The 20,020-nt window shown below is 41.5% G+C and overlaps 1 protein-coding gene across 1 annotated transcript in view; it reads right to left on the bottom strand.

Moving 5' to 3' along the window:
- Window positions 1-3,257: 3,257 nt before the first annotated feature.
- LOC146813298 (killer cell lectin-like receptor subfamily F member 1) overlaps window positions 3,258-20,020 on the bottom strand; it is an 82,862-nt gene continuing 66,099 nt past the window's right edge. Inside the window, exons 5-6 of the mRNA XM_085614745.1 lie at window positions 18,926-19,038; window positions 3,258-4,435 (exon numbers count right to left, since the gene is read on the bottom strand). Of these exons, the coding sequence (XP_085470871.1) occupies window positions 4,306-4,435; window positions 18,926-19,038 (243 nt within the window). The 3' untranslated portion in view covers window positions 3,258-4,305. The remainder of the gene's footprint in view (window positions 4,436-18,925; window positions 19,039-20,020) is intronic.

The raw sequence follows: 20,020 nt of genomic DNA, 5'->3' as shown, positions 1-20,020 counted from the left end.
CCTTTTTTTTGTATGTGCTGGTTACAGTTGGATGTCTACTTTTGTTTTGCAATTTCGTGACATATTGTCGACCATCGTGACATCCTCGCGAAGATTACTCAAAAAAAGGATATTTATAAAGGAATTTAACGTTATTTTGGGTACTAGATTGGCGCTGACAAGAGCCGTTGTGTTGATTGTGTGCATATGCCAGCTACACATAAGACGGGATGCAGAGTTTCAGGGTAGTTAGAAACCCCAACAACTTCAACCTGTTGTAGGTCTTTCTCTGGTTCTTCAGGTGCCATATTTTATTTTTTTGTAAATGGACAAAAAAGCAAAAAGCCAGCACAATCTTGAAAATCAGTTTGAGGCAGCTCCTATAATAAACTAAACAGTACCTGTAAAGTTCAAGAAGGGAAAAATGGGTGTTCACTTCCTTTCATTAAGGAAACTGTGTAAACCAATGAATTTTCTTTATGTTGTAGTTACATGCTATTCGCGAGTACCTGCTTTCTTGCGACTTCTGGCGTAGCTGCGAAAACAAAAATATATTTTGGGGAAATTATCTTTTTCACAAATGCGTAGAGAAAATAAACTTAAACCAATATGTTAGTAAACAGGTAGAGTCAAACTGTATGCAAAACATGTTTATATATGTGTTTTACACTTTGTCAAAAACACGCAAGTATTCATGACTACCAACTTCATCACAACATCCGGTGTCGCCATTAACATGGAAAATGCATTTTTGATGTAGTATTTTCGACAAATGAATGCAAAGGGGAGAGTTAAATTAATATCTTACTAAACAGCTAGACCCAAATTTTATGTAAAATATTTCTATATATGTGTTTAAATCTTTGACAAAAACATGCAGTATTCACGACGACCAACGTCATCGCGACTTCAGGTGTCACGCGAACAAGGAAAATGCAATTTTATATGTAGATTTTTCAGAAAATGAATATCTTACTAAACAGCTGGACTCAAATAATAAGTAAAACATGTCTATATATATATGTTTAACACTGTCAAAAGTATGCAGTGTTTGCGGCTACCAATGTCATTGCAAAGTCCAAGGCTGCCGCAAACATGGAAAATGCATTTTTTATGTCGTTTTTTGGACAAATGAATACAAAGGGTAAAGTTAAATCAATATCTTGCTAAACAGATAGACTCAAACTTTATGTGAAACATGTCTATATATGGGTTTTCAACTTGTCAAAAACACCCGGTATTCGCAACTACCGATGCCTTCATGACTTTTGGTGTCGTTTTTTTCAACAATTGAATACAAATGGTAAAGTTAAATCAATATCTTGCCAAACAGCTAGACTAAAACTTTATGTAAAACATGTCTTTATATGGTTTTCAACTTGTCAAAAATACCCGGTATTCGTAACTACCGATGCCTTCATGACTTTCGGTGTTCCAGTGAACAAGAAAAATGCATTTTAGATGTTGCTTTTTCAGCAAATGAATACAAAGGGGAGAGTCAAATTAATATCTTACTAAACAACTAGAGTGAAACTTTATGTAAAATATGTCTATATATATGTTTTACTCTTTCTCAAAAACACGCAGTATTCTCGAACTATCCTTGACAAAATCCAAAAATATCTTGAAATAAAATGATTAACCCCTTCGATGCGTGTGATGGAGCTGTTCTGTCATGCGCGTCGGTCGCGCTGTGTGCATGACGGAACCGCTCCGTCACGGCCCCGCCCGCGCAACGAACCTTCAGCACGGCGCGGTATACCGCGCCTCACTGAAGGGGTTAATACACTTTTTATATAAATAGATGACAAATACAGCAATAAGTGGTGCACTATGCAGATGTAATGTTCAATATCTAACTATAACAAACAAAAACAGGGACATTATAGTAAGAACATAGAATAAATAAAACCTTAGTAATTCACTGAAAAAAACAAAGGTTACAGGGACTTTATAGTTAGAAAATAGAATTTTGAAATTGTATAAATTCACTGAAAAACTTACAGGTTACAGGGAAGTTATTAGCTGAGCTAACAATAATTTGCACCACCCTCAATGCACTGCTCATGACCTCACATATTACATCACCCATGACAATGACTCAGTGACACAAATAATCACATCACAAATAGCAACAATGATGAGATCACTGATAACATCATCCACAAAATCACTAACCCACCCACTCACACCCCATAGAACCTTTTATACACCCACTCCTTCTCCCACATAACCATTCACAAACCCATTCACAGACCCATACCAGTATATACATACCCATTCACCAATTCATAGACCTACTCACACACTTACTGCCTCACCCATACAATCAATCACACAGCCACTTGCTCACCCATACAGCCACATGCACACCCACTTACCTACTCATACATATACTAACATGTACTCACTCACCTTACAGTGAATGACACAAGCACACACTCACCCATACAGCCACTCATGTACCCCATCACTCACATATACTGTCTTTCAAATTCCCAGATACTCACCCATATACTACTTAAACAGCCACTCACTCACACACACAACCATGCACACACTCACCCATACAGCTCCTCACACATGCACTCACTAACCCATACAGCCACTGACTCACCCACTCACTCATCCATACAGGCAGTCACACACCCCATCACACACCCAGCCATACAGGTACTCAGACAATCAATCACTCACCCATACAGCCTCTCACATACCCACTCAATCACCCATACAGCTACTTAGACACCAACTGACAGATTGTTACAGACATTCACACATTCAGTCACTCACTCATACATTCACTGAGAGACATAATCACTCACTTATTCAATCAAGCACCCACTGAATCGCTCATACACCTACTGATTCACAAATACACCATGGTATTAATATATATAACTCTCATAAAGTTTTTTTAAACAGTCATGGGATGATGTCATCAGTGATATCATCAGTGCAGTCATGAGTGATGTCACTGACCGTGTCATGAGTGATGTAATATGTGAGGTCATAAGCAGTGCATTCCGGGGGCGTGAGTTATATCTGCTGAATTTCTCTGGTTTTGTATGTGTGGAATGTCAGCCTAAATTTAACATCCCTTTAACCTTTGTTTTTTTCAGTGAAAAGAAAGAAATAATTATATATATATATATATATATATATATATATATATATATATATATATATATATATATATATATATTCAGTGCAAAACACATAGGTTTCAGGGATGTTATAGTTAGAAATTAGCATTTAAAAAAACCTTAGAAATTCACTTAACAAAAACACAGGTTTCAGTGACTTTATAGTTAGTTGGACGTTTCACTCGTACAAAAACAGAGAAATTCGGCCGTTATAGTAACTCGCATCCCCGCAATGCATTGCTGATGACGTCACATATTACCTCACTCATGATATGGTCAGTGAACACATGTTTGGAGCACAGTCATATGTTGAATGCAGTGGATGAAGGACTGCTTCAATGATGGTGAGCAATAATTTCAATGGTTGTCATTTAATGTGTGTTGCCACCATTGCTGTCCGATAGCACCGCTGTTAGCACCAAGTATCACAAACCCTCCACAGTGAGGAATGTTTTATGCAGGAAGTGCTTCAGTGGCCTCGGAGTTATGGGTCTGAGTTTACAGATGGAAGTCTAGAATAAGCCAAGAGATTTGACAGGAGATGTTCATTAAGGGGGGCTTTCACAGAGAAGTGAGTTTCTCCATATAGGCCTGAAGATGGGGACTCACCTCACCAGAGGAGGAGAACCTCCATTTTTATCAGGTTTGGTTTAGAGGAAAGGCACTTTGTCTGGCATTCTGAAGCTCTGGTGTAGATTGTGAGATTGTTGATGTGAGCTGAGTCAGTCACAGTACATTAGAGTGAAGCTTAAGAGAATATTTATGGTAGCAGATATTCATTCATGGCAACTTAGGGCTCAGCAGTTCAACGTCACGGTAGGGAGTGTGCCCAAGCAATGCCAGCAGGTAGAGCACTACCATGCATTAGGTTTTATGCACAAGTCCACTCAGCATGCACGGCTCGAACATGGTCACCGCTATATGACATGTCGCTTAACCGGACTGACTAGTGCTGCCCAGGTTGCCCTATAATTTGGTATACTTGCATTTCAGAATTGAAAGATAATGCTTTTGCTACTGTCCATATTATTGGCTTGAAGTGTACAGTTCTTCCTGCAGGAGTGAGATCTGAGAACACATGATCATAAGGGACAGCAGGATCATGAGTTAGGAGAGGGGAGTCACATGCTCATAAGCAGACGGGGCCACAGGACCATGAACAGATGGATTTGGTCTGCCATCATGGGTCAAACGGAATTGCTGGCTTCTCACAAATAAACTTCTTGGAAGAGCTGCACACCTCCGGGTATATTTCACGATTCCTGTAGGCGCCACAGGCATCAACCCTAGACTGTCTGCTGACAGGGACTCTGCAAAGTAATAATAGGACATAAGTGAGCCAAAGCAAGCAGTGGAAGATTTAAAAATGCAAGAAAATAGAAGAATACTTCATTTTTTCAGACATTGTTCTCAATGTTGCCCAGTTTTCCAGAGGCACATTATTCAATGTAATTTTGAAACATGTGGGCAGCAAAAAAAACTGAAGCAAGTTAGGTCTGATTATTACCACGCACACATAAAGATAGAAAGTCTTGACAGTCAGCTGTCAAACGTTTCAAATGTTTTAGTATTCATAAGCAAACTCCCCAGGTAGTAGTTTGCTTTTGTAAAACAAAAAAAATGATACCTACACACTACGAGGGATATTTACAATAAAATGTAGGAGTGTAGTGTTGCGTCAAAATTGGTAATGCCACACTCTGTCACTTTTTTAAACACAGGGATGCACCGTATTTCCAAAAATACCGCACACCCCTGCATTTCCCCTACCCCTAGTGCTAAAAAATGGAACTCGTCCGGTTTCCAACACTATCCGTACCGTTGCATCTACTGTAGTGGGAATAGAAAATTGTACTCCTCCTGAGTCCAATGCTTTCCTTTATTGTTGCATGGATTTGAGTGGGAATAGTTTATTCATTATTCCTAGAGCTCAATAGTTTTGTCAAAATTGTTTAAAAATATAGTATTATTATTATTATTATTAGCTTATGTATTTAAATATATATATTTATTTATATATACATTTTTTAGATAGTTTTAATAAACACACTCTTGTTTATTATTTACTTTTTATTTATAATTAAATTGGCAATAGTTTCAATGTTTTTCTAGCTCATTTGTTACATTTTTTGTATGTGCATATATATATATATATATATATATATATATATATATATATATATATTCACTGAAAAAACCATAGGTTTCAGGGGTGTTATAGTTAGCTGGACTTTTCACTTGCACAAAACCATTGAAATTCCCCCGTTATAGTTAGTTCAGCTAACTATAACTTGCGTGCCCGCAATGCACTGCTAATGACGTCACATATTACATCACTCATGACATGGTCAGTGACATCACTCATGACATCACTGATGACATCTCAAATGACATCACTGATGACATCACTGATGACATCATCCTTGTGATAGAGTGGCAGACCTCCTCTCACCCTAATATAACCTTTGATACACACATTCAAAAATAGAGACTAAAAATTTCAAAACAATGGACATACCAATACCAGTTACAACAACCTCTTCAGTAATTCTAAGATCCACATACACATCCACTCATTCACCAACAGTCCAATACAGTCACTCATACATGTACTCACTCATCATATGTACTCATACACCTTTGTCACAGTGCATATGCAACGTTACACTCCCCAGCACATATTTTATATTACAACTTTAGAGACTAGTTAGGTTACACAACACTGCCCTGTGCATATTACACTCCAAGGCGCATATCGCATAGCACGCGCTAGTGCCTGTGATATCTCGCGCTCTCCAATGAATCTGTCACTGCGCACAATGTATTGCATATTATATTTCACGCCCGGTTCATCTTATATCACACTTTTTGGTGCATAGTTTATACCATACACTATATCTAGTTTTCATTTTCAATCGTGCTCTCAGGACTATGTTCTATATAACACTGTGTTCACCTACCCTTTTCACGGGCATTACATTTTGCGATAGGGGGTGGAGGGTCAGGAGGTGTTTCTGCAAGTGAGCCCGGAGTCACAGTCACAAACGTCCTCTTCTTCCTGAATAAAAGTGAGATTATGCTGCATACTTGTTCATATTTTAAGTAGTTCGCACAGACACATGTTTTAAAAACAATAAAGTTCCTAATACCCGCCTTCTCTGAACAGTTAGCTTGCTGCCCCATCCCCCTCCTCCCTATCCTCTGTTGTGTGAATCCATGGACTAGCCTCCTCCCTCCTGCCATGCATGGTCTGATGTGCTGCCACTGCCCTCAATTTAGTATGATGTACCAGTCCACTCCTCCTGCCCTCCATTGCCCAATTCTATGCACCATCATTGACCTCCTGCTTAAACTCTGTGCTTAGCTTGCTGCCCCTATTCTCCTTCCCCCTGCCCTCCGATGTCTTTGTGCATGCCCCTGCTCCATCCTTTTTGCCCACCATGTTCCATGTAACTGCCACTCCTATCTACTCTGAGTGTTCTGTTGAGCTGCCACTCCCCTCCCACCTGCCTAGCATTGTCAGATGACTGTAACCTGTCCCTGCCACCTCCACCCTGCCCGTCCACATGCCATGCCCCTATCCTCTTCCTCCTGTCCTACATGGTCCATTGTACTGCCACACCCTTCTGCCCTCCCTGGTCTGTTGTGCTGCAACTGCTCCTCCTGCCTGCCCCGTGCGGTCTGTTGTGAGGCCCCTTCCCCTGAACTGTCTTGTCTGTGCACAGGTCCAAACCCTCCCTTCTATCCTCCATCGTCCTTTGTGCATGCCCCTGCACCCTCCTTCTTTCCCATCATAGCCATTGTTCTGCCATTAACCCTCCCACTTGCCATGCATGGTCTTCTGTGCTGCCATGGCCCCTCCCACCTTCCCTGTGTGGTCAGTTAGCTGCCCCTGACCCCCTCCCACCTTCCCTCCATGGTCTGTGTGTATTCCATCACAGTCTCACTGTTGCTCTTCATGGTGTGTCTTGCTTCTAGTGCCCATCCTGCCTGACCTCCATGGCTATCTTGCTGCTCCTGCCCTGCCCCCTTGTCCCCAGCCCTCTGTTTACATGTGCAGACCCCTAATCCCTCCCTCCTGGCTTGTCTGTTCCATTGTAATGCCCCTGATCCGTCCCTCCTGCCCTTTATGGTCTGTTATGCTGCAGATTTCTCTCCTGTCTGTCCATTATGGTCAGCTAGCTACCATTGCCTCTTGCCCCTCTGTTCTCTGTTGTCCATGTGCATGGTCCTGTCCCCTCCCTCTTGCTTTCTATGGATTGTTGTGCTGCACTCCTGTCCCGCATGCCCTGTGTGGTGTATTGTGCTGCTGCAAACCCTGATGCCTGCCCTGCAGGGTCAGTTTGGTGCATCTCTCCATGTCCCTCCTGTCCTCTGTTATCAAAGTCCATGTCCCTACCCCATTTCCTTCCATGATCCAATGTACCATACATGCGAACATTTTGAACTTGGTAAGAGGGAGATTTTGAAAAAAAACTGGGGTATTGATTTTCCCCTTTGAGTTACATTGAAAAAGAGGAGATTGTAGACAGGAGACAGATCAAATAAAGCCCATTTGAGCTTAAAAACATTGGACGTTTCCTGGCTGAATCGGGTCTGTTGGCATGTATGGTTGTACTACCATTGCTTCTTCCTTCTGCCCACAATGGTCTATTACATTGCCACAGCCTCTCTTGCAAGTCCTGTATTGTTGGTTTGTTGCCCCTGCCCCCCTTTCCACTGCCCTCCATAGTCTGTTGTGCTGCCACGGCCCTTCCTGCCTGCTCAGTGTGGTTAAATTGTTGCCTTTGCACCCTCCTACCTGCCTTCAATTTTCAGAGTCCGTGCCCCTGGCCTCTGCCTCTCAACAGTATCCTAATGAGCAACTAGATTGCTAACATTCTATATTTATTACAAAAGTGTGGAACGCCTGACGTCATCTTGATGTAATCAAAACTGTAATACCTAGAGCATTTTCTTTAGAAATTACATATATGAGAGCGTCTTATTGGCATCAAAATTATGGTTAGTGCTCTAAAAGACTAAAATAAGGACATATTTTCTGAGTTTTCAAATAGCGACAAAGCACTTTTAAATTATTTGTTATCTTTATGTTTTTTATCCAGTTGACCACTTGATTAAATGTTGCACTTAGGGAAGAGGATGAGGTGTTACTTCCAGAACTGCAGACTTTGCAACTGGGGAACCAGGTTGGAGTTTCTGCTTCAGCTCGACATTCTGTGATTCTGGTCAAATCACTTAGTCTCCCCATGTCTACAACCAAAATGAATTTGTTCTTGTGTGATGTAACCAATGCTCATGTAAAGCACTCCAATACCTGACAAGTCTGCACTATATAACACTGCAAAAACAAAAAATAATAAGTGTTTTGCACACTTCTGTCATTGGGCTATATTTGGGCTACATCTGGGTGATTTTGGGCTACATTTGGGCTCTTTTGTCTCCGGTGGCCATCTTGGGAGATTTATTTGTTATGAAGTTTCCTAATTTCCTCATGTACTGCAGTCTCCTCAGTAGGAAATGCTTTCAGTTTTTTACTTTGATTCCATCATGAAGGTATTCAGATATGTCACACATTTGCCATAAATTCTGAATGTGTCAGGGCTCGAGGAGGTGTCACTCTCAATCCTCAGGAGCGAAGCTAGATCCCACCTTCCCCGAGGACACGGTAAGCCTCCTACTATAATACAACAGGAAGCTCATATGTGACCCCAGGGAGGGATGGGTAGACTTGGAACTTCCAGGAAGGAGACACAGCGCAGGAGGGAACAACGTATTTGGAATCACTAGTAGAGACTGTGAAAGAGAAAAGAATGTCCAAGCATTAATATCTGAACATTGGAAATATTACCGCAAGTGTGGTATCTACGTGTGTCGTGACAAGATTGCGGATGGTCTCAACTCACCTTTTACAGCCGCATCTCCAATGTACGCCTTGAGCACTTTAAAGTCTAAATGCTATCTCAGCATACAGCAACTGTAGCTCAAGGTAAAAGTTCCTCTTGATACAAGTTTTTTTCGCTGTGTCCGGAGGAGACAGAAAGTTGTAGAATCCTCATTAAGTATCAAGGAAATGAAAGTATTTAGCGTTGCAGCCAGTTGAAAGGAAACAATTCTTGAAGTGATTCCAGCCAAATATTCACCTTAGTTGTGATGCTGCGGGCAAATTTTAATGCCGGTTACAGTGTGTGTTTGTTAGCGGCAGTTGGATCGAAAATGCAGCGTGTCTAAAGTTCCGGGTGAAACAGGGGGCGTGTTCGCTGAACCGTAACCAACGGTAATGAGGATGCAGACACGGAAGTTCAGAGCGTAATTCTCCAAATGGATACAGTTGCGAATTCTTCCTACATAGATGCAGGATGGTTGACGAGGAAGCCGTAAGCGGCGAGCAGGAATTTTGACAAAGGCGCCGTGAGTGGCGTTGCAGGGACGTTTGACGAGGACGCCGATAATGGCGTGCAGGGAAGTTTGACGAGGGCGCCAAAAAATGGTGTGCAGGAAGTTTGCCGAGGGCGCCGATAACGGCGTGCAGGAAAGTTGCTGAAGACGCCGCAAGTGGCGTGCAGAATCGTCGACTTGAATTCTTTCAGGAACCAAGATGAATCCACCAGGACGGGCAGTATTCTCACAGGAAATGAGAAGTCAAGCAAAGAAGGAGAGGGTGGATCTCTATTTGAAGGCAGCGAGAGCTGTGATTCGTCAGCAGGCATCATGAGACCACACACAATCTTGTTGACCAGTGCAATGCATGATGGTATTTGTAGTGAGATAGAAAATATGGGACCAAACTAGGTGTGGGACGTCTTGCGGGTAACAGAATGTTAGCACTCTAGTTGCTCATTAGATCACTGTAGTAAAACTACTGTTCACCATGGAAGTCTGCTCCTGGTATTAAAAGTGCATGTTTCAGTCTGCATGTCAGAATTTTTTAATGAAATAGAAGAGGATTTGAGAAGTCACTCAAAATGTGCCCTCATTTTCTTTCTTCAGCATTAATCATAATTTCTATGACAAAATGAACCCCCTCATTGTGTTCCTTTTTAAATTAAATGTTTTAAGTGTTACCAGTTTATTCCAATCGGATGGCTTCAGGTGTGCCATACTTTTGTCATAATGAAGACAGTAAGCGCTCTAGTTGTTTTTAAGAACACTCTGGGACATTCTGTCATTGGGCTATACTTCGGCTACATCTTGGTGATATTTAGGCTACACTTGGGCTCTTTTGTCTCTGGTGGCCATCTTGGGAGACTTATTTGTTATGAAGTTTCCTAATTTCCTCATTTACTGCAGTCTCCTCAGTAGGAAATACTTTCAGTTTTTTACTTTGATTCCCTCAAGAAGGCATTCAGATGTGTCACACATTTGCCATCAATTCAGAATGTTAGCACTCTTTTTGCTCATTACATCACTGTAGTAAAGCTACTGCTCACCAGGGAAAACTGCTGCTGGTATTGAAAGTGCATGTTTCAGTCTGCATGTCAGAATTTTTGAATGAAATAGAAGAGGATTTGAGAAGTCACTCAAAATGTGCCCTAATTTTTCTTTCTGCAGCACTAATCATACTTTTTATGGAAAAATGAACCCCCTCATTTTGTTCCTTTTTAAATTAAATGTTTTAAGAGTTACCACTTTAATCCAAGCAAGATGGCTTCAGGTGTGCCATACGTTTATCATAAGTAGGACTGTTAGCGCTCTAGTTGTTCTTTGGAACACTGTGGGAAGCTGCAGTAGAACACAAAGGAATCAACTGACAGTCTCTGCCCTTGTTGGATGTACATGTTTTACTGAGAATGTCAGACTTCATTCTCACATGACTGAGAAAAATAATGTGAATTTACAGAAAATAAGCTCTCAGTTTAGCTTATAGATCACCTTCCAAACCTCTGTGGGAAAAGCATGAGAAAATATTTTTCTCTCAATCATGATATCCCAGCAGAAGGCTTTTTCACATGGTGAAATCACCTTAGAACATACCACAATTCCTAAAATGAGTGTGGTACCATCAACAAATGATTTATAATGTAACTAAAGTCTTAAAAACTTCTATTAACTGCAATGCTTTTTAATGAGGTGCTATCATGTATATTGGTCCCAAGATGGCTGCCAACACTTCTTGGATGAAGTGCTGACAGCCAATCAGATCTCAGGATGAGATGTGTCGTTAGGCTCCGCCCAGATATATATATGATTTTACTTTTGATTTTCTCAGGAACTACTGAACAGATTGACACCATATATGCAAAAGGCACATCCCTGAGCTGAGGACTACCTCTCTGCCAAATTTCAAGTAATTCTGTTCGGGCTGTACCTTGGACTAAAGGTCCCTATGGAAAATTGCATGGGAAAAACGCGTTTTGGGACCCCCCTTTTTTCTCAGCCCCCGCTTGATGAATCCCCCCAAGACTTTCAGGGTAGGAGCGGAGCGGAGCGCCCCACCTATTTTGATAATTTCGCGAGGATTCGTCAACCGGCGCCAAAGTTATTCCAAATAGAATGTTGCGGATTTTCTATGGAAACACGGTCCTAACTATAACTATCTACTGGCGACCGCCAGTAGATAATATATATATATATATATACATATATATATAAAGTTCAATAAATCCTGACCCACTGATTCTCACAGTGGGACAGAAGAGGTACAAAGCACACCACACGTGGAATCGAAGTTGCAGCTTCCAAAGCACATTTATTTCAACTCGTGAACCTCAAAATAGATCAGGCTTAGTGCCCGCCATGACGCGTTACGATCGCACAAACATGATCTTGATCACATGACATGCCACATGACCTTAGTCCAATACATAGTTTGTATGTGCCCAATCGGTTGCAGAAACATTACGACAGTTGCATAACAATAGACAACAGACTATGTCCGTTGATCGTAACGTCGATAAAGTTTAAGTGCAATATCATATAGAATACATAGGTCAAATTGAGAAAAATAAATTCATACAAATGACTATACTCGTCAACCATATTGGAGCCACATAACATTCCCATAAAAAAATATTATCCAAAAAAATACAATTAATGTACCTAATAAAATAATGGGAACATTGTATGTTGAACTTGTCCTTTTCCAAATTAAAGTGCTAGTGCATATACTTCATGAATTACATTATTAGAAAGACACAAATCCATACATTTCTTAAATGATGTGACTTGGTTAAGACATATTATAAAACCTCCAACATCTATTTAATTTTATTTATTTTACGGAGTTTTATATGGCGCGAACTTTACCCAAAGGTATCGGGTATCAGGGCGCTTTAAATAGCACCAGTTGCGTTACATGAGGACACATTCATTTTTTTGTTAGGCACGGGGAGATTAAGTGATTTGCCCAGAATCACAGGATGTTCAGCGTCATTACCGAGACTCGAAGCCGGTTACCCAGATTCAAGGTCGACCGCCCTAGCCGTTAGGCCAACTCCTCTCCCCTACTATATACTATATTGACCTCATTATTGTTGAACCTGTCATGTCTCCAAATTGCAGTACACTGTGCAAATAACAAACCCAGAGCAACCAAGAGTATTATATATATAGTACTCAAAATTATTAAACGAACTTGCAATTGAGGCTGCCGAGAGGCAAGCTCTAAAAATCCTGATAAATTTCATTAAAGTGTAAGTGCTATGTAAACTTGAAAAGAGATATTGTCGTTTGTAAGAGTGACATTAAATTGCTCTATAATATGCGAAATAGTGGGCAAGAGCCCGAAAAGTCTATTTGTACACAAGATTAGTAAAAAATGACATAAGAATGATGGTAAGATGTAAACATAAGACTCAAATGTACAATGTTGATTCAGAATAATACCATACAATTATGAAGACTCACGCAGTACAACCCCTTCTAAATTCAGATAAACTAGAGGAAATTATGTAAATCTTTGCTCTTGTTCAGACCATTAGGCATCTTGGTGTCTAAGGCTAAAATAAAATGGGATTTAAGTTGACAAAGACTTTTATCTTACCTCCCCGACTTGCTACTAGAACTGACCCCAATAAAGAGTATTTTAAGGTCATTCAAATTGTTTTGATGGAACAACTTAAAGTGCCTGGTGACAGGATAGGTAGAATCCGAATTCACTGCAGCTCTCAAGTGCTGCAAAATTCTTTTGTATACCGGGAGCTTTGTACTGCCAATATATTTGAGTCTACAAGTACATTGTAAAACATATATGGCATATTCTGTGTGACATGTTAAATGATTTGGATGGAAATAGGTGTCTCACAAAAAGCTGTTAGATATTCAGTTACATTGGCGACAAATGTACAGGCCCAACAGGTGTTACATCTGTAAAACTCAGGTTTGGCTAACCAGGTAGAAACCATCATAAATTCTGGACTAGTTTTCACTAGGGCATCGCTCATCGAGAGAGCCCTCTTAATGTTATTAGGGGTAATTTTGGCAAAATTGATCTGATAGTGAATTCGGTCAATATAATTCGCCACTGGGAGTATATGATACCCCGCACCTTGTAGTGTTATTTACTGCATGCGGTTATTAATCTCACAACTTGTGTGTCGTTTATATCAGCATCCATTGTCGATGTTTGCAACATAGTTTTATCCTTTTTAGATATTAGACATTGTCCTCTTGTGTGGAAATTAGCTTTGTTGAGGGCTTTAACGAGCCCTGACCTTCTATAGCCCCTGCCAAGAAATCGGTCAAAAGCTTCCTGTCGGCATTGTGCTAAATCACTGTCATTACTGCAAATCCAGCGAATTCGCAAACATTCACCGTAAGGTATGCTCTCAATTAAATGGCGGGGTTGCGAGCTACTCGCATGGAGAATTGCGTTGCCCACAGTCTTTTTGCTGTGTAATTTGGTCTGGATTTGGCCATCACAGATATAAATCTGTACATCTAAAAATTCCACACTGTGATTACTTATTTCAGCTGTGAATTTAAGATTGAGAACATTGTCATTAATTGAAGCTACAAATTCCTGGGCTCTTTCTCTAGTGCCCTCCCAGATCAGACAGATATCCAGAGGCGTAGCTAGAGCATGTGGCACCTGGGGCTATCTCTCAGATTGCCGCCCCTTTGGCTGGGGAAAAAGGACGGCAAGCACTTGAAAGAGGTCCCAGAGACACGTAGTATCGCTGTTAATGGTTACCTCGATCATGGAAGTTACATGCACATGCATGACACAGTCCAAGGCTACACAGTTGAATACACCGGTGACCGGCAGTACCAAAGATAACACACAGACTGCATGATCTATCTGGGGACTCAGAAAAACCGCATGTGACATCCATCAGAGAGCTGCGTGAACGAATACCTGGTAATCCCCTCAGCACAATGCAAACATGCACATACATGACACTGTTTGGGGATCCATCATCTACAGCTGACATTAAATGACCAAACATCATGGTCCCCCCAATTAACTGGCTTCATGTTAGCTTCTGTATGTATTAGTTAATAGAAAGCTTTTCAATTGTAGGAAAGAAAACAACGAGTAATCGCAATATATCTATCTATCTATCTAACTATCGATCTATCTATGGGCAAAGTGTAATTTATTATTTGTCAGCAATGTTCTGGATGGGAGGGGAAGTGATTTACAAGAAGCAAAGCCTCAAGTGTGCCATGAGGGCTATTCCCTAACTCAAAATTGGTAGTACATAACACGTTACCCTTTGCATACTTTATGTATGGCTTGTTTAGTAGTTCTAAACAAATACATTTATATATAATAAAAATTGAAGAGGAGATAGTGGATTAAATCCATACAGTGAGATGCAGGCACACTGAATAGGCCATGTGAGCATCAGCAGAGATAGTATACTCTAAAGACAGTAGCACATAATCTCTGAGGAAGAAGAGAGTTTTTTCACATTAGATGGGTTGGTCTGTGGCAATAACATAAAATCTATGAACTAGAGGGTGACAATTGCGTCCCCAGCAGCTGCACTGCTAAAATGAGGAAACCATCCTCTTAATTGAACCATACTTTCACATTTTGACCCAAGTAATCCATAGTAATCCAATGAATGTATCCCATTTTTGTAATCCATGTGCTTCAATGATTATTTTATCACTCCAGAGACAGCCAGGTGAAACGAGAATGTTTTAATTTGCATTTTCAAATATCATATGTTGCCCAAGCTTAAACATAGACACGTGCTTTCAACATTCCTTCGAACAAGCCAAAATGAAACCCAATGCATTTCGAACTCTTCATTAGTTCTTCATCAGGGGTACTGAAATAGACTAGAAAGGACCACGTAAACAAATACCCAAAAATACAAACCATATATTACTGTTCATGAAATAATTCAAATATAACCCATGTACTACCTGCTACTAAATTCCCCTCACAAAACCCTCGCGTTACATGAATAAATAACATAACATCTGACATTTGTTCTGTGGTATAAAATGGGAGTGGGGGGGCACACATGTATTAGTATACATTCTCCCCAGTAGCATATTTAATTTAGCCACTTTAATTTTCACTGTCATAGCATAGATCTATATATTGTTCCACTAACATAGATGTCCATAGATATATACCTAAATACCCTTTCTCTTTACTTATACACATACATATGAACACATCACAAGCGCAAATGCACATCAATATACTGCTATTGATTGGTATTTCTATGAAATCTGTTGAGTATTGGGAATACGCACTTAGGCAACCGTTCTCTTCTGCTCCAGAGCCCACACTAGTTCTCCTTCAGACTCAACACAAAATGGCTTCAGTTTCTGCTAAATTATATAAACAAGCATTTGCAATGCAATAGGTCTCACATTTACGCAAGTTTAAGCTATTGGCATTGTAAATGACAATGCCTTTTATTTCTGTTTTAAAAACTAAAACACAAATAAAAGGCTTTGTTATTTGCAATGTCAATAGCTCAAACTCGCGTAAATGCGAGACCTATTGCATTGCAAATGCTTGTTTTATGACTTGTTTGTGAACTGTCTGCCACTCTGCCACTCACTAAAGATCCTTTCCTCACCTCTGAAAACTGTTTAGCTCTTACCTCACTCAGCCTCCTGTACTCCACAGTGGTGGCAGCCAGGGTCTCTATGCTAGGGGTTGGTTCACTTCTGCTGCAGCAGCAATTTGCCCAGGACTGCCACTGCCCCAGACTCGACTCCTCACGAGAGTGCGTAGTGGTGAAGCGCGTGATGCGTCACTGCTATGTTCTCAGCTCAAGGGCTGGCCAAAATGATGCCCAGGGCCGTCATTGGTAGCGCTCGCATGCTACAAGAAGGATGGCCCTGGGACGGACCCACAAGCAACCACAAACGGGGTATGTCGTGGCAGCAAATATCACAGACATAAATTCAAAGCCTGTTCGTACCACAATACAGACCCTTGCGCTCCTCCGTTTGATTGTCTGCACACATGTACGCTGGCCTATGAAGGGGAGGGCTCGTCGGCTAGATCCCTGAGCTGAGAGAGCTCATTGGACTTTCCCCTCTGACCTCGGTCGCGGCGTGTGCACCACAACACCACCACTATGCTAGGTGGTAGTGCGGGAGCTGCCGGCAGCAGTTGCAAGCAGGTGCAACCGTGCGCTTGCACTTCAAATGGGACCGCGCACGCGAGACTGGTGGCCTGTTGCAGCGGTCTTTATAATTTATTTGGGGACACTGACACTACTGTAATGACTAACAGTAGTGTCAGTAAGAGTCCCCAAATAAATTGTAAAGGCCGCCGCAACGGGCCACCAGTGCCGCGCGGCCGCCACCCCATAAATAGTGCCGCCTGGGGCAGACCGTCCCCACGGCCCCCTCCCCTAGCTATGCCGCTGCAGACATCATCTATGTAGCGCCAAAATGTTTAATGTGCGCTTCCCACACAGCTTCATGGCAAACGCTGAGGACATGCTCCTCCCACCAGCCTACGTGGAGACACGGATAGCTGGGCAGAAGCATGCCCCCATCGCCACCCATTGAAGCTGCTGGTAGACTTCCCTGTTGAATAAAAAATAGTTGTTGTTAAGACATAGTTCAATCATTGATAAAATCATACAATTGTGATCATATAGATGTATCGATCTATCTTCAAGGTAGAATTTCACAGCTGCCAAGCCATCATGATGATGGATACTCGTATACAATGATTGAATGTCCATTACAATTAACAAGTATTCTTGTTGCCACTTGATTGTGTTGATTTTTCTGAGGAAGTCTCCAGTGTCTTTTATAAAATTGTAATTTCACAACATGATCTTGTAGAAAATAGTCCACATTTTTAGATATGGCTTCCATCACTCTTTTCCTAGCTGAGATAATGGGCCTACCAGGGTTAGATGATACATTCTTGTGCACTTTGGGTATTAAATATAAAACAGGCGTAACGGGGTGTTCAATTTAAAAAAAATTATGTTCATTCCTAATTAGTATCCCCTGCCTTCTCCATTGTGACAAATGTTTGAACACATTATCCTTAGCAGCTTGTAGATCTAATTTCGAAGCCTTCCTGTAGCAAGCTGGATCGAAAAGATGTACATTTGCCTCTTCCAAATATAGATTTTTTGGCCACAACACAATGTTTCCGCCCTTTACGGCCTAGTTGATCACAATGTATCTTCTATACCTGTGAAATCAGGAGAGGTGCTTGAAACCCGGCTTCACTGTTTGACCAAAATGTGCAATGCACAGAGGGAAGTCAAAGCATTTCTCCTGAATAGCCACCTGCGACAGTAGACCTGTAACCTTGCAAACCGTCTGTGTTCGTTTCACAGCATTGTCCTACTTATCTACCATGCAGTGTACATCCGTTGTAACTGCGTTTATCTCTATTGTATTCTGCATTGGTGAATGTGATGGATCCTCCTTTGTTACCAGCGGCAACTTCTCAACCTCAATGTACAACGCTCTGATACCCTGATGGGTTTTGTTCGCGCTATATAAAACTTTTCAAATAAAATAAATAAATAAATGCAATATGATAATTTTGGGCCAGATTGTTCATGGTTTTGCATTGGCTTAGCACAGCGCGAGTGGGTGCAAGGGTGACGCAAAACTTAAGTCAGATTTATCAAGCCACACAACACCACCCTTCGAGGCCCTGCATGTCTTAATAAGTCTGGAGTAACGCAAGGCAGCACAAATTGCAGCTCTGAGAAGGTGTTCCATGGGTGGAATGTGGATTTTCCCATGCATACACCGATGGATTTTAGAGCATTCTCAGATTTACCATGAGTGGTTGACCTGGGAATGCGTCAAAATGCTATGCCTCCCCAGGCATAACGAGGAGCAATGCCTTTATTTCTCCTCGTTTTTTCCTCTTTCTATGTGTGTTGCATTCTGCAGAATACAAAGAAAGAAGAAAAAGCCTCTCAGGATCCCCTTCCTGCTCAAAAACAATCCTGCCTACAATGCAGGCACCCTTGCACCATGACACCAAGGAGCCTGCATTGGAGCTAGGCTACTAATTGTGCACCAGTGTAGGCGGAGGACAGGAATATGCTTCTAAAGGATGCATTCCTGCCCCTTCTCTTTCGTGCAGCACAGCAAGGTGTCCTGCCGTGCCGCATGAAACTTTAATAAATAGGGCCCTTCATCACCTTGATTTTAAATTTAATAGGAGACAAAAAATATGAACTTGAGGCAAATCAGTTTCAGCATATACTTCCCCAAAAATTAATTAATTAGATTCAATCCCCCCTACGCATTGTGCCTCTCATGAGATATATGTCACCTATTTTGTAACCAATAACACACCACTCAAATCCTGGGTTCTCTGAGCCTACAAAATTGCCCATTTGCCTTTTTCCCGTGGACCTATTTACGCATACCGTATTTTACGTACATACCTATGCCTGTGTATTACGGTGCCGTTTAGATGAATCCAGGCTCCAGGTGTCTGTTTATAGCTCATACCGGTCCACAGATAGGCAGAGTTGTCTCTCTTGCTGTCAATGAGATCCTGTAATGAAAAGTTGTGATATAGTTTGTTGAATATATATATATTTATTTTTTCACTCCCATCACCATCCGATCCGTGCCAGCCGCCACTGGAATATTCATATACAGTTAAGAGTGAAAGAAAGGACTGTACCCACCTGGTAGTAATAGAGAGTAGGGCTTGTCTGCACTACTGCACCATGTCATTTAAGAGTACCGTAAGGAGTACTTCCGTGGTACTACTTACAATACTCATACATGCTACTGTTAATGGGCCCCTTTAAGTTAACCTGATAAACTCCATCTCACACTGATGATTATTTGACCTTCAATCACTTGTATAATTGTGTACCGCGCAGAGGTCACACTGAATTACTCCTAGACTTCAGTGTCTCCAGTTAGACCCTTCAACCGTAAATGTACTCTGCATTATTCTGCACAACTTACACATTACAATCATGTTTGTGTTTTCCCATTTTAATAATGTGATGAGTTTGCAACTCTTGTGAGCTCTATGTACCCAATCCATTTCAAGAACCATTGATCCCAAAGGTAATAAGCATGTGACTGGTAAAGAAAGACGGTAACAAGATGGCTTGTAGTGTCTTATTTCAGTTATATGTAGAAGGTGGTTAGTAGGAGAGATTTTGTTTTAGTGGTTCTAGCCAGCTCACGTTGACAGCCCTTCCAGGTCAATTTGAGAGCCCTTCCAGGTCGGACTGAGAGCCCCTCTAGGTCAGGCTGAGAGCCCTTCCAGGTCAGGCTGAGAGCACTTCCAGGTCAGGCTGAGAGCCCTTCCAGGGTAGGTTGCGAGCCCTTCCATGGGAGGTTGGGAGCCCTTCCAGGTCAGATTGAGAGCCCTTCCAGTTCGGGTTGAGAGCCCTTTCAGGTCAGGCTGAGAGCCCTTCCAGGGTAGGTTGTGAGCCCTTTCAGGTCGGACTGAGAGCCCTTACAGGTCTGGCTGAGAGCCCTTCCAGGTCGGACTGTGAGCCCTTTCAGGTCGG

Source organism: Triturus cristatus, chromosome 7 (assembly GCF_964204655.1).
Source record: "Triturus cristatus chromosome 7, aTriCri1.1, whole genome shotgun sequence".
Classification (NCBI taxonomy): domain Eukaryota; kingdom Metazoa; phylum Chordata; class Amphibia; order Caudata; family Salamandridae; genus Triturus; species Triturus cristatus.
The sequence above is the reverse complement of the archived record's forward strand: the minus strand, read 5'-3'. Positions and strand labels throughout refer to the sequence as shown.